We start from the raw sequence: 15847 nt of genomic DNA, 5'->3' as shown, positions 1-15847 counted from the left end.
GATAATAGGTAATGTGACAGTTGGAAGTAGCTGGAAGTGCGTGGTCATTAGGAAATAGTGCACGGTCGGTCATGCCATCTAATGTTACTCATTTATACTATGCTAAATAAATATATATATATATATATATATATATATATATATAATTGCAGCAATACTGATTTGCGGTACTTTTCTGGCATGTGTGTACACAGAGAAGAATGTGTATGGGGGAGGAAAGGGGAGAAGTAATAATGCTTTCCCTACAAGTGGCTGGCTCAGTGACTGACAGGATGCTTGTCCTTGCAGTTCCTATGACAAAGAGCTTTGTTTATGACATGTGCAGTCTTGCAAATACTTCCTGGCTCTTGAAAGGGTAGAGAACCGCTCTGTGCTACCAAAAGTCCTCCTTCATTTTTTGTAGGACAGACATACTTCCACCAGGAGAATGAAGAAAACCTGTTCCATCCTGCATACAGTACTGTAGGTGTGACATAGCTGTGATGTGCAGGCTGCACATTAGGTGCTAAGGGGGACATGTACTAAGCAGTGATAAAAGTGGAGAAGTGAGCCAGTGGAGAAGTTGCCCATGGCAACCAATCAGCTGCTCTGTACACTCTTATAGTATGCAAATTATAAATGTTACGTCAATGCTGATTGGTTGCCATGGGCAACTTCTCCACTGGCTCACTTCTCTACTTTCATCACTGCTTAGTACATGTTCCCCTAAAGCACAGACGCACTTATGGATATTGGTGCAACACTGTTCTAAAGACACAAAGCCTGATCCTAAGTCGCATGTAATCTGGTTGCATTTCCGGATGTCTCCTGCGATAGTAAGTGCTGTATGACTATCTGCCTGTATTTATAGTTATATGAGAGCATAGATGCCTGTGTTAGCTATAGCGCATGCACAGACTGATAACAATTGTGAGATGAGGCCGCATTCGGACTTCCCACACAGAATCAGGCCAGTAATGCGGATTAGCTTGGCTACTTCTACAGGAACTCCTTCAGCACATAGAAAAGTGAATGCACCATACATACATCCTCCATAGTGCACACAATTCAAATAAACAGTACAATAAACAATGAATACTCATACCAACACCAGAACTTTCCATTAAACAGGAAACACGCACTTAATATGATCCTCAGCACAAGCAGATTTAATTATATTTCAAAAAGTATAGTTAATAATTGATTAATTATTTTATATATATATATATATATATATATATATATATATATATATATATATACACACACATAATTTTTTTTTTTTTTATGTACCCTAATTACAATGAACTGGAACAGGAATTGTTCCCTGATCAAGCATTTCAGGCAGCATTCTACTTTGTCAGAGGTATGAAAGCAGGACATGCACACAACTTCTTCAGTGCTAATATTAATACAAAAAATAACCACTTACAACAGAAAATATCATAATAAGTATCCCAAATAAAAAGCAAATGCAAAATCGAATAAGTGTCAGATTCACTTTTCCTTTTGTTGGTTCCCAGATGAGTGAAACCAGATAGGACCTTCATTTTCATAAAAAATTATCTCAAATTGTTTACTGTACAATGTATGTGTGAGTAATGGTGAAATGTATAAAAACCTTTTAGTGTGCGAATGCACTCCAGGCTATATACATATATATATATATATATATATATATATATACATACATACATATACATATACATACACACACACACATATATACACAGTAGAAAAAAGGCAGCAGTACTCCGGAGTAAGTGAAAAAAACTTTTTGTATTAAAGCATGAGGATGGTCACTGAAAAATGGCCAACATTTCGGGGCCCGCAGCCCCTTTGTCAAGGTGGTTCCCGCCTTGACAAAGGGGCTGCGGCCACTGAAACGTTGGGCATTTTTCAGTGACCATCCTCATGCTTTAATACAAATTTTTTTGTTCACTTACTCCGTAGTACCGCTGCCTTTTTTCTACTGTATTACTCAACTTCGCGGAGGGCACCCAGGCTCGTTGGAATATGACAGAGAGTGCCGGACACCTTTGCACTATATATATATATATATATATATATATACACACACACACACACGCACACACACAGTATATATTTATTATATATAAATATATCGCTGAAATGTATAGAGCTTGTAGAGGTGTGACCACATGGACCAATGGGAAGCTGCAAGCAAAGCACTTGCAACATCCTATTTGCCTGTGGGGTAAAATCCCATCTGGAAGACATATTTGGCTGGGGAACACTGGTAATCAGCTAAATAAGCTATAACCCTTTTCACAGAAACAGAGGAACCCTAAGAAAAACTGCATTAGCATCCAGTTCCTGAGGGTCTGCAAGAGGAGGAGCGGCTCATTTAAACGTTAACATTTAAATGGGAGTGTCCTTTAAAAAAAAAGCCCCTTGTACCTCTCTAATACTCCCTTATTCTATCTCTCTAATATGTCCTTATTCTACCTCTCTAACAGATGTTCCTTAGCCAGTATGCTATGATAGTATACTGTATCCTACTGAATTGGTCATTTGCTTACTTAGAACTCTATAATTTGTACACACACAACGACAAATACTGTTAAGATAGGTACACACTATACAATTATCTGGCAGATAATCTGCCAGATCTGGCTTGTTGGAATGAAAATCTTGTAATGGATGAGAGCAAAAGACAATCGACCATTTGCTCCCAAACACTGGAAAACCAACAAAACCTGCTTAAACACAAATGTAACCAACTTGGATGAACTGTTTTTGTCCGTTTTGCCGTTTTTGGGAGCAAATGGTGGATTGCCATTTGCTCTCATCCATTACCAGATCTTCATTCCAACCAGCTAAATCTGGCATATTATTTGCCAGATAATTGTATAGTGTGTACCTAGCTTAAGTCAAAATAAAGAAGTTTAATGAACAACCGATGATTTATAAGACATTATGGGGGATATTCAATTGCTTGAAAAGTCAGTTGGGTGTCTGTTTTTTCCTACCTAATAGACAGGAAAAAACAGACACCCAACTGACTTTTCAAACATTTGAATTCCCCCCTATAAGTGTTACTCGAAAACCAGAAGATGACATTTTTACCCAATTCCATTAAATTGGAAACTCAGAGATTCACAATATAAAGACCCTTCTGATCATTTTCTTACCTGTAACATTAACCTCCACCTGACCGGTCTGGCTTCCAATCGAGTTCCTGGCTTCACAAACGTATGTTCCAGAGAGACTGTAGGTGACCGACCCCCGGAAATACAAGGTGTTATTATTTATCTCTGCACTGTCTGGGAGGGAGCCATTTGTCCTGTAAGAAAGATGATGCACAAGTCCAGTTAGGTCATCTCTCATATTAAAACATTTTAATGTTTAGTGAGAAACCATAACTTTTTTTTATTTATTTATTTATTTTTTAAAAACTGTATGTAATATAATGTTCTACAATCAATGTTAAACAAAAAAAAATGTCAAGTTATTATTCTGGTGTATTTTTATGTTCAATTGACTTGGTGTCTCTCTCTTTGGCATCTGCCGGCACATGTTAAATCCTGACTGCAGAATGGTCGGATCAGTCGTTAATCCAACCACACGTATATAGCCAACTGGATGGATCCATCGGAACGTCTAGAATAGAAACATGTATGGTGCCTGCAGCTCTGTAGTTTAGGTATATTGTTTAGTTATTCCATCAAGAACAGTTAAATGACTTGTGCAAAATGCTAGCCATATAATAACATACAAAGCAGACCCGCATAACAGAAATATTTCAGCATAAATATAAACCATACACAGCACTGTTCACACTGCCGCCTATACATAATAACTGGAGAACAGCTCATACCTAGAAAGACCTGTTATGCAGCTAAATATGGAAATATGTAATACATTAAAAGAAAATCATGATACATTTGGATGGCCATTACTTAATTTAAAAAAACTGCAAACAAGGACTACATTTATTGTGCATGGTATGTGTTGAAACACTTTTAGCACGGCTTTGTCTAAAGGGAATTATCAACATTTCATGTATAGCTCAACGTAACATTAATAGGCCACAAAAAAACAACCTAAAATGCAAGTTACTTTATATAAAATAACTTATTACTACACAGGCAAAAGTTATCATACGCTGAGATAACTTGAACTTCTTTGGCAATGTGTTTATATTTACTAGTTCAGATAGTTGGGTAAAGATGTCTAAAAGAGACAGACTGCCATTTAATGCAACTTGAGTACCGGCAGGAAGGAAGTTGAAGTTGGAATTGAAGAATAGATCTTAATAAGAAATATATATGAGGGGGGTTCAATAAACAAGGTAATAAGACCTCTCATGTGTGTAATGTTCTCGATTTCTTTCTAATTTCCCACCAGGCCAGAGTCGGTAGACCACTGCTTCCCCTCAGGGGCATTAGACTGTGCCTCATATCCGTCATACTGTCCCAGCATTGAGGTGCGTTGTGTGAGCAGATATCTTCAACTAAAGGGCAAATCAGCATCGGAACTTCATCCCCAACTGGTCAAGGTGTACGGTGATAACATCAAGTCACAGAAACCGGTTTGCACGATAACACCAGGTCACACTCATCCAACCGCACGCTTGCGTTGTTACAGAGCTACCATTGAGAGGTCCTGGACCATCTTCCCCACAGCATCGACCTGGCACCGAGAGATTTTTATCACTTTGGACCATTGAAGAAGCACCAGGGTGATTTTTTTCTATGCCGGGATAGATGCCTTGGTGCACCGGCGGAACAAATGCTTAGGCAAGTACGGGGAGGCCATACTACTGATTAGAATACTATTGATTACACGTATATGTACGAGTTGAATAATTTTACTTAATGAGAGGTTTTGTTACCTTATTTATTGAACCACCCTCGTACGTACGTACGTACGTACGTACGTACGTACGTACGTACGTACGTACATACGTACATACTGTATATAAATTGTATTGATTGCCCTTTTATCTTTCTTTCCAAAAGTTCTATTGCTTGAAATGAATCATGCACTTATTAACTCTCCTCTATGCAAGAGTCTTTGTTCTGTCTTCATCAAGAAAGTGCAGCAGTAAGAGTTTATTGGCTCAGGGGTGTCGCCTTAGACACCCTCATAAACAAACATTTGTTTAGTCAGTGCCATATAATTAACGATCACACAGCTATCTCCTTCCAGGTGCCAGCTAGAGGCACCAGGTCTCCTGCATCACAAGTCCATCATTCATTCCGATTATTTTCAAATGAAAAACATAAATAACGGACACGTGTGCTACCAAATAAACTGTAAATCAGATTTCAAAAGATCCAGTAGTACATACGAGTGTGGAATTGTACACTGATGGGCTTGCACAAAGAAATTATATTGCCGGTTTTGAAACAAAAACATTTAAATGGGTGTGACCATCTTAAGGCCAATAATAAGTAGAAGATCATTTTTCGAGTATTACAAGATCTAAGAGCCGAATCCAATTAGCCACAGGGTTAATAGCAATTGCTCAGGACTATTCATTTGCAGCCCGTGGTAAGCTTGCAGCTTGTTCTTTTTCTACAGATTTTCTGGTCGCCCCCTTCTTAGGCGCAAACATAGATGCATGAGGAGTTGGCCATTCTGCCAATACCGCGAGTGCAGTAACAACTCAAACAACTAAAATGCATATAATATATTTCTATTCAAATGTCGGATCTACCGTACAAATAAATGATCTATAAGACATGACTTTTTTTTAACCATAGGTATGTATAAGAAGATAGTAATGGAAGCCGTGCTTACATTCGCCACTGGTATGAGAATGGAGGTGGATTAGCATCTGCTCTGCACAACAATTTCACCTCGGAACGCTTCACGTACCAGTTCCCATCAAAACCTTCAATGGAGACTTGGGGCTCATCTGGGAGGAAGTCAACAAAGGAAAGTAACATTGTCAGATGGGATAGAGGATAAAAGAAGTAAATGGAAAAAAATGGTAAATGAGGAAAGAAAAAAAACAAACAATACAGTTAAAAATGACAACATTAAAAGCAAAATGTATTCCAAATGGAATACATACTATATCCCGATGGTCAGGATGCCGACATTGAAGATCCTGACATCAAAGGCGGTAAGTATTTCTACCCCCCGTCCCCTACCCTATCCCTAAACCTCTGGAGGTGGCGGCTAGGGCTAACCCTTCAGGGGTGTTGGCTACGGCTAACCCCCGGGGATTGGCGGCTAAGGCGGCTAACTGCCAGTGCCTAATCCTAAACACACACACACATCCCTCCCCCACGCACCCCAACCGGGCCCTAACCCGCACGCCGATATTCATCTTCACCTTTCTTGGTTCTCATCCTACCTATCTAATCGCTCCTTCAGTGTTCGTTTCTCTGATTCCACCTCTCGTTCGCTACCTCTCTCATTTGGAGTACCGCAAGGCTCAGTCCTAGGTCCTCTGCTTTTCTCTATCTATACCACATCTCTTGGCAAACTAATCAACTCTTTCGGATTTCAGTACCATCTGTATGCGGATGATACTCAAATCTACCTATCCTCCCCTGATTTGTCACCATCTGTATTGGGCCGTGTCACTGAATGCCTTTCTGCCATTTCATCTTGGATGACATCTCGTCACCTCAAACTTAATATTTCCAAAACAGAATTAATTATATTTCCACCGGCCAATAGTAGTTTCCAACCTGATATCTCTATCACTGTTGAGAACTCTGCAATCACCCCTACCCCACAAGCTCGCTGCCTAGGTGTCATTCTTGACTCTGAACTGTCCTTTGTTACCCACATTCAATCTGTCTCAAGATCATGTTACATACATCTAAGAAACATATCCAAAATACGACCATATCTTACACAAGACACAGCAAAAACTCTAATCCATGCTCTCATTATCTCCCGCATTGATTATTGTAATAGTCTCCTGACCGGTCTTCCCAAACATAGGCTCTCACCACTACAATCCATTTTGAATGCAGCTGCGAGGCTAATCTTCCTTGCCAGACGTTCATCGTCTGCAGATCCGCTCTGTCAGTCCCTCCATTGGTTACCGGTATTCTACCGTATTAAATATAAAATACTTTTACTCACATACAAGGCTATTAACCAAACTGCACCAACATACATCTCTTCACTCATCTCAAAATATCTCCCTACCCGACCTCTCCGCTCTGCACAAGATCTACGTCTCTCATCCACACGCATTACTTGTTCACACTCAAAATTACAGGACTTTATCCGGGCTTCACCCACTCTGTGGAATGCCCTCCCACGCACAGTAAGACTCGCCTCTAGTCTCCAAACCTTTAAATGTTCCCTGAAAACTCACCTCTTCAGACAAGCCTATCAAATTTTAGAACCACGCACATAACCTTCAGTGCTTCCCTATCTAATTACATCCTCTGTAGAGTATTCATAACATCACATATCTTGTCTTTCTTTAGTCTCACACCCTCCTGACACTTGGACAACTTTGTGGGGTATCATCATACAACCCATTAAGAACCTAGCAATCTGGTGGGCCATTATGCAATAGGTAGCATATATCCTTGTGTATCTATGCCTATTTCCCTATAGATTGTAAGCTTGCGAGCAGGGCCTTCCTACCTCTGTCTGTCTGTTTTTACCCAGTTTTGTTCTATTACTGTTGTTCTAATTGTAAAGCGCAACGGAATATGCTGCGCTATATAAGAAACTGTTAATAAATAAATAAATAAATCTTCGGGATGTCAGCTGTCGGTGATCCGGTGCAAGTCTCCTGAGTGGTGTCAGGATTCCGGCATCAGTCACATGACCGCCGCCATCCCGGAAGCCAGGATGCTTAACGCATCCCTTCTAAATATGTACACAACACTTACCAAAAACCATACTCACCTGTCCAGGGAGCCTGTGTCCGCTGCTCCGGTGAGCACTGCCGGGTGCTGGGTCCCCCATGTGCTGCAATGTGACCCCGGTGCAGTAAAGTGATGATGCAAAGCGGCAGCGCACTTTACAGCACCGGGGGTCACCGCAGCGCACAGGATCCGGCGCCGGGCAGCCCAGCAGGAGCAGCGGGGACCGGCTCCCTGGACTGGTGAGTATATTGATCTTTTTTTTGGGGGGGGGGGGGGAAACCGTGGCACGCGGGGGTAGTCGCGGCATGGTGGGGTCGACCGGGCAGCAGCGATGTCGGCAGGGGCGGCGCATTCGCGCAGCAGGACATCGGGGTATTTTTTCCAAAAAATACCCCGATGATGCTGTAGAGTATCATCGCAGGGACAGAGCTTGAGCGCAACCTCTGTTCCTGCATGCGATATTTGATACATCCCTGTGATGTAATCAATTATCGCAGTGCTAGTTTGGGCGATTTTATCACCTGTCAGCTGCATCCTGGATGCGGATGGTGATAAATAGGCCCCTAAATCATTTGTGAAGATTTGACATACATAAATGTGCTTTTATTTCTTAAATCATTCTCGATTCACTTAGTTCAATTAAAATTAGCGCAATGTAACTTTTACTTTAAAATTAAGTCTCATAAATTGGCCATAGTACATTTCATTCTAACATACAACATCCTAGATACGCTTTCTCAATAAAAATATTTTACATTTATTACATAGTGCAAAAGCTCATCCCTCAGACACAATCTGGGGAAAATATGAGGCAGCAGCACTTTTTATTTGGGGCAAATATGTCAATGTTCCGTTATACGCCTACAATGGAGCATGTATACACTCTGCTTATTAGTTTGTATCTTTGATTCTGGAATTGTTTAGTCTGTGATTGGATGACCCAGCCTCCCCAATCTACTTTTCCCTATCAGATGTGGAACACGACACAACATCGGATCACCACTGCGACCATTGGTTGCAATAGTTGCAGCACTGACCATCTGAGAAAGCCAAAGGCTACTTAGAATGTCCGTTTTACCTGTGTAGTGAAGGCCATGAAATCTGCATCTTCCAACGCGGACCCTGGCCTCGTCACTCCCAGAAAAGGGGGGGCGATACGCTCGTTTCTGGGAACGCAAGCTGGTGCCACTCCCAAACTGCGACAGACTGTCAATTAGGCAGTGGTTTAGAGACACTGCGAGCAGACTCCCAGATGAAGGCCGGCACATGCGCAGTACATAGCCCGCACGTGCACAGTCCTCCCACCATCATAGCTGCGCTTTCACAAGATTCAGACCCATAGTGTCTATTTTTATGTTGAGCATTGCACCTTTATGTTTTTATTTGTAATATGTGTACTTTCCACTGAAAGTAATGTCAGAGGTCCAATTACCATCAATACCCGTGAAGGGTGTAAACATTTGTGTATTTTGTGTAACCAGCAGTAGTGATGGCCAATATTGACTAACATCGATGGTTGTTGGTTTTAAACCATGAGCAGAAAACCACTGATGGTTTAGCCATGCACACACCTCAGGCGTCCCACTGGCACCACTGATGTTCTTCAAAATCGGGGCACCACCATCAATGGAAAAAAAAACCACACACACTTATCATCAGCAACAGACCATCGATGGCTACAAGACCATCAATGATCCACTGGCAGCAGCGCTGTTAAATCACCTTTAAAATGGCGCAGCAGCCATTTTCACAGAGTTCCCCACATGCGCAGTAGAGAAATCACTGGGAAAATGTCCGCCGACCATTTTCCCGGAGATCTGCGCAATCAGGTCTCTTACTGAATATTTCATGCATTCCGCTTGGAACACCCTAGCACACTCTAGTCTAGTACATTTATTAACACTTTAACACATGCACATCATTTAAAATAGGAATTAGGGACAAGACACCGAGCTCAGCCATGCCCTTCCCAATCCCATTTCTGTGAGCCGATAGCTGCCACCAGCATATACTTACATTGTACACTAAGCATGATGCTTTTTGTGACTCTCTCCGTCTGGTAATTTATGACGCAGGTAAGAGGCTGTTTGTGAGCCTCCCGGGTTGGCACAAGTTTGTAGCGACTGATCACGGTCACTGTGCCATTTTCATTCTTTATTTCTTGAAACTCCGCCTCCCCTTTTAACTTGGTCTCCCAGGTTATGGTGCTTGGGGGTTTCCCATTCGCGGAAACACATGTAGCAACAACCACCTTGTCCTTTGACACTGGAAATGCAACCAATTGCTTTGAAGTCTCCTCCATTTGATTGGTAGGTTTTGCTATAAAACAAAAAGCAAATAATTAATATTGCGTAAAAGCAAAACAGAAAATATATTTTGCATTGTAGTTTTTTATCGTCCAAAATCTTTACAATCATTCCTTCTGCATAGTCCTGCTGTAGAGGACTAGGACCCTGCAGCCACCAGGTCGATTACAAAACAAACCTACAGAAATATGTTGTATTTATTTACATTTAAGTATAGTGTATATTTATAAAAAATAGTAAACTGGGACGAAATACATGTTTTATGTTCAATTATGTCCTGAAATATTAACTCTGAATACAAAGGGAAAGAAAAAATAGTTTGAACTGTTATTTTATATAAATTAAGATTTATACAAATTTATCACATGGCAGATAGCAGATATCCTGAATTAAGGGAGCTACAGGTCTACAGAGTTTAGGTTGTACAGAATCGTGAGGTTGAATATTTTTCCTTTTTGGTAGAACCAAATTTTGCTTCTAGTAGACACAGAACCGCTAAGATTTACCTTTTATTAATACCCCGTTTTCCACTGACTTGAAAATCCCAGGTTATTGCACATGAGCGCACATGCAACCGGGATTTTTGTCAATGGAAACGGCTTCAGTCACCCAGGAATTCTTCCCGGGTACCGAGCCATATTTTACACGAGAAGGGCTTGGGGCCAGTTCCCAGCATGGGGGGAGGAGCTGCTGATGTCATTTCCAAGCGCTAACACTGCACCTGTGTGCAATGTGGACGGTGCTGATCTAGGAATAACCCGGATAGGTGCCGCAGGGATTTTGATGGAAAAGTGGTATTAGTTAATTTAATTTGACAGCAATTAACCTACCAATATGCATTTGGACTGTTGGAGGAACACCTGGTGGAAACATACACAAACATGGGGAGAACGTACAAACTCCACACTTTACATACAGGGAACCTGGTTGGAAAGTAATCTATGACTATAGTCTATGTTGGTACTAAGCACTATTCAAGTGACCGATAAAAATAGTCAGCAAGTATGAGCTAGCAGGCTGTTTCAGAAGGGGGATACGCCAGGTCCGCAACTAGGAAATGTACAGGACTAGGGAAACATCCACTGTTTATCGGTTATTTTCCATATATTTTTTAAAATAAATCTGATTACTGTATTTGCTCATTGTCTGCCAGAATGTACTTCATCAGTCTTACCAAGTACAGTGAGGTTCAGTTGGCTCTCACGGTTCCCTGTAGGGAAGGTAGCGAATTCACAGATGTAGGCGCCCTCGTCATCTAGCTGCAGGCGATTCATCTGGATGGTCCCATCACGGATTGAGGGGTTCTGGAATACCACACGCTCTTTGTATGGAGGGAGAATAGACACCCCCATGGCAGGGTTGAAAATAGCCACATTTTGCTTAGTTCCGTTTGTAGATTTTTGCCATGTGACCTGAGTGATCTTGACATTGGGTAGAGGATTGATGAAGTTACAATGAAGTATAACATCTGTACCGACGTATCCTGAAACGGTGTCATTTACGAGGACTATTTGGGAATGAACACCTGAAAGAGAGAGAAAACATGTGTGAGACCAATCCATAATACATTAGAAAACACGCCAAATGGTATTATGTACCTTCTCGTTTGAAGGCGATGTTCCCTGATGTTACAGACGGCTGTTGGAGGGGTTGTGCTTCTGAGGGGACATACATGCATATTTGGTGGACCTGCCCGAGGTTAGTACCTTTATGGAAAGAGGTTGTCCGACTTCTTTCATCCCTATTTTCCACCCCAATCCCCCTGGACCCTAAATACTTTCTACTGCCTCTAGACCTTCCGACTTTAACTACGCATCAGAACAAGTTATTACGTCATGTGGCTACTGCCACGACATGTCAAATTGCGAAGGCCTGGAGGCTGCCCTCCCCACCATCCCTACAATCCGTTGTCACTTACATTTGGTACGTTTATAAGATGGAATATATGACCAGTGTTATTAGACAATCAGCCAGGGCGTTTGATAAAATCTGGGCACCCTGGCTCACTTCTCAAAATGCCCCCTCTCCATTCGGTAGCTGATTAAGCTACGCACCCTTACTTTTCTGTTGGCTGCCCGGATCCAGCCACTCGGACCTCCCCTCCTCTCTTATCTACTTCCCCTTTTGCTCACAATCTTGTTTCTTCCTTTTCCTGTCTCTATTTTTCCCGTTCTCTCACTCCCCTGGGCAGGTTGGCCACACCATAGACCTAGAGGACACTTTCTTTTCTTGCACTATCTCTGTCGTCTCACTTAAAAAAAAAAAAAGGACTTACTCACTTGATTATTGTTATATCTTTGTTGTGTACATCTTAGTACTATATTGTTTTTCTATGCCTACGAAACACACCGTTTATGTGCATATTACTGTAAATCGACCAATAAAAGGAAAAAAAAAGAAAAATAATAAAACACGCCAAATTTCAACTTTGAAGGGGAGATGGGTCAAGCCATGGAGAGAACTAAAGTGGAGTAGTTGCTCAAACAAACCAATCAGCTTCTAACGGTCATTCCAAAGACTATGAGGTATGTGAGGTATGCCCCATTCAATCAAGAGCCGTGGTGAACGGGTGCCATGCACGAGACACTGAGGTGCAGCGTTTTCCTGTCACTTGACAAATGCAATCTACAAGCAGAATTATTTTGAGCTGAATAAATTCATTTAAAAAAACATCAGCAAACGGTCATTATTACCGCAATTGAAAAATAAATATAAAAGCAGAATACTTTTATCACAACTGTATAGTCAGATAAATATGTTATTATCCTTTCTTGATTCCTATTGTTCCAGCAGAGTGTGTTAACTTCCAACTACTTGCAAAAATGAATGTATTTCTATCAAATGGAAGAAACAGTGACAAATGATTGTGATAGATAAGATCAGAGCCAGAATATTCCTAAATTAAGCAGAACTGAAATCACATTTAATGGCATGCTGCACAACAAACCCAGTCGCCAATGACATTTTAGAGGCAATATAAAACTGACCCCAAACTGCTGACTATATTTACTTGGCTAAATACATAGGGGCATAAATGTAATACTGCAGTTGCCTAGGTTTGCAGAATGGGATAGATATGATATCCCAGCAGATGGGATGGCGGTTGTCACTTTACCGACAGTGGTATTCCATCTGCCAGAATCCCGGCAGTGAGTCCCCTTGCGGGCTTGCTGCATTTTACCACCAACCATGTGGGAATACTGGACGGGTGTCGGGATTCCGGTATCGGCCTCCTGAACGCAAGGATCCTGACAGCCAGTATATTGGCTGCATTCCATCAGACTAGTGGGATACTGCATCCGATGATATACAATCAAGTCGTTAGGGGCAGATGTACTAAGCCTTCAAGAGTGATAAAGTGGAGAGAGATTTAGGGGTCTATTCATGAAGCAGTGAAAAGTGTGGAGTCACTTCTCCAGTGGAGAAGTTGCCCATGGCAACCAATCAGCATTGAAGTATCATTTAGATTTTGCATACTATACAATTGTACGGAGCAGCTGATTGGTTGCCATGGGCAACTTCTCCACAGGCTCACTTCTCCACTTTTTCACTGCTTCATGAATAGACCCCAAAGAGATCAAATTCATGAAGCAGTGAAACGTGTGGAGAAAGTGAGCCAGTGGAGAAGTTGCCCATGGCAACCAATCAGCATTGAAGTAACATTTAGAATTTGCGTACAATACAGTTTTAAGGAGCAGCTGATTGGTTGCCACGGCTACATCTCCACAGGCTCACTTCTCCACTCTTTTCACTGCTTCATGAACAGACCCCAAAGTACCAACCAATCAGCTCCCAACTGTCATTTTTCAAACAGACTGTTAGGAGCTGATTTGCTGGCACTTTATCAGTCTCCAATTTATCACTCTTAAAGGCTTAGTACATCTCCCCCTTAGTGTCCTGTGGCCACATACAGTCGCAGGGCTGTGGGAAATGTCACAGGGTGACTTCATATTTGAAAGTATGTATAAGTTACATTTTATACCACAAAAACACAGAGATCCTGACACACGTAACAGACTGACTGTAGCGGAAAGACAAATATCAGTTTTGCTAAATAGATTCACAGTAATTTTGCCGGAGGGATTTAAGTGGATTATGTTAAAGGAAAAACCCAGCATGTCGGCAGGGAATGCGCTCCCCAGCGAGGGAGAAGCGTGGGGCCAGGGCAAACAGTGCGATGCCCAGCCAATACCCATGAGGAGTCCTTATTGTGACAAGGGGACTGCGATCAGAAACAGGTAGCACGGCCAGTCCAGTGGCGTCGCGCCCTGCAAAGAGAGGCAGTGCGAGAGAAGCCCCTGTGAAGAGGGGTACCTATTGTGAAGGGTGGCAGCATTAGCTAAGACTGCTAAGAACTGCCGGAGAAGTGTTTGTATAATCTGTGAAGGTACTGTCATGTGACATGCTTATTCTGTGAAGGGACTGTCATGTGACATGCTTATTCTGTGAAGGTACTGTCATGTGACATGCTTATTCTGTGAAGGGACTGTCATGTGACATGCTTATTCTGTGAAGGTACTGTCATGTGACATATGACTTACTGAGCTACAGTGCTGGAGGAAGTAGGAGAGTAAACAATAAAGTTTATTTGTTTTGAATGAGAGATGGTCTGACATCCAATTTAAGCTAGGTACGCACCTATACAGTTATGGGGTCATTGACCAGCTGATCGGAATATTAATTGTATTGCTGTGTATGCAGAAGCGTTCGCCAATAGATGGCTTAGCATGCTCCTGTAAACCATCAGATTCTGAGGTCGCGTTTTAGGAGCAGCTTAATATAAAAATGCTGACCTGATACATTGAAGTAATAGACGGAGTTCAGTGTGTGCAGCGGGGGTTTCCAATCACAGTCCTCAAGAAGCACCAACCGTCCAGATTTTAAGGATAGCCATATTTAAATACCAGTGACTTCATTAATAGCTCAGCTATTTTAGTTTAATCATCTGTGCATGGATATCACTAATCCCTGGACGGATATGTGCCTTGAGGACCGAGGTTGGGAAACACCGGTGTACACACTGACTGGAAAATCGCTCTAAGGATCGGATTGTTTATCTGATCCGATGACTGATCGGCACAGTGTGTGCCCGGCTTTATTCCACCAGGTACTATCTCTGCCATTCATCCACATCCATTTCTACTCACTATGGGGGTAATTCCAAGTTGATCGCAGAAGGAATTTTTTTTAGCAGTTGGGCAAAACCATGTGCACTGCAGGGGAGGCAGATATAACATGTCAGAGAGAGATAGATTTGGGTGTGGTGAGTTCACTCTGCAATCTAAATTGCAGTGTAAAAATAAAGCAGCCAGTATTTACCCTGCACAGAAACAAAATAACCCACCCAAATCTAATTCTCTCTGCAAATGTTATATCTGCCCCCCCCCCCCCCCCCCCTGCAGTGCACATGGTTTTGCCCAACTGCTAATAAATTTCCTGCTGCGATCAACTTGGAATTACCCCCTATATCGCCTGCATGTGCCGGGACCACTTGCACATTCATTGGCCGCACAGTTGAGAGCTAGTCCGGGCAGGGGACAAGGGGCCTAATGCAGACCTGATCGTAGCAGCAAATTTGTTAGCAGATGGGCAAAACCATGTGCAGTGCAGGGAGTACAGATGTAACATGTGCAGAGAGAGTTAGATTTGGGTGGGGTGTGTTCAAACTGAAATCTTAATTGCAGTATTAAAATAAACAGCCAGTATTTACCCTGCACAGAAACAAAATAACCCACCCAGATCTAA

General features: G+C 42.0%; 1 protein-coding gene across 5 annotated transcripts in view; it reads right to left on the bottom strand.

The window, feature by feature from the left end:
• Window positions 1-15847, bottom strand: part of NECTIN1 (nectin cell adhesion molecule 1) — a 383707-nt gene that overhangs the window by 283747 nt on the left and 84113 nt on the right. For all 5 annotated transcript variants that reach the window (XM_063943510.1, XM_063943512.1, XM_063943513.1 and 2 more), the window contains exons 2-5: window positions 11277-11627; window positions 9813-10115; window positions 5749-5866; window positions 3135-3286 (exon numbers count right to left, since the gene is read on the bottom strand). In XM_063943510.1, the coding sequence (XP_063799580.1) occupies window positions 3135-3286; window positions 5749-5866; window positions 9813-10115; window positions 11277-11627 (924 nt within the window). The remainder of the gene's footprint in view (window positions 1-3134; window positions 3287-5748; window positions 5867-9812; window positions 10116-11276; window positions 11628-15847) is intronic.

This window comes from Pseudophryne corroboree, chromosome 10, assembly GCF_028390025.1.
Source record: "Pseudophryne corroboree isolate aPseCor3 chromosome 10, aPseCor3.hap2, whole genome shotgun sequence".
NCBI lineage: Eukaryota > Metazoa > Chordata > Amphibia > Anura > Myobatrachidae > Pseudophryne > Pseudophryne corroboree.
This window is presented reverse-complemented; position numbering and strand designations above follow the sequence as displayed.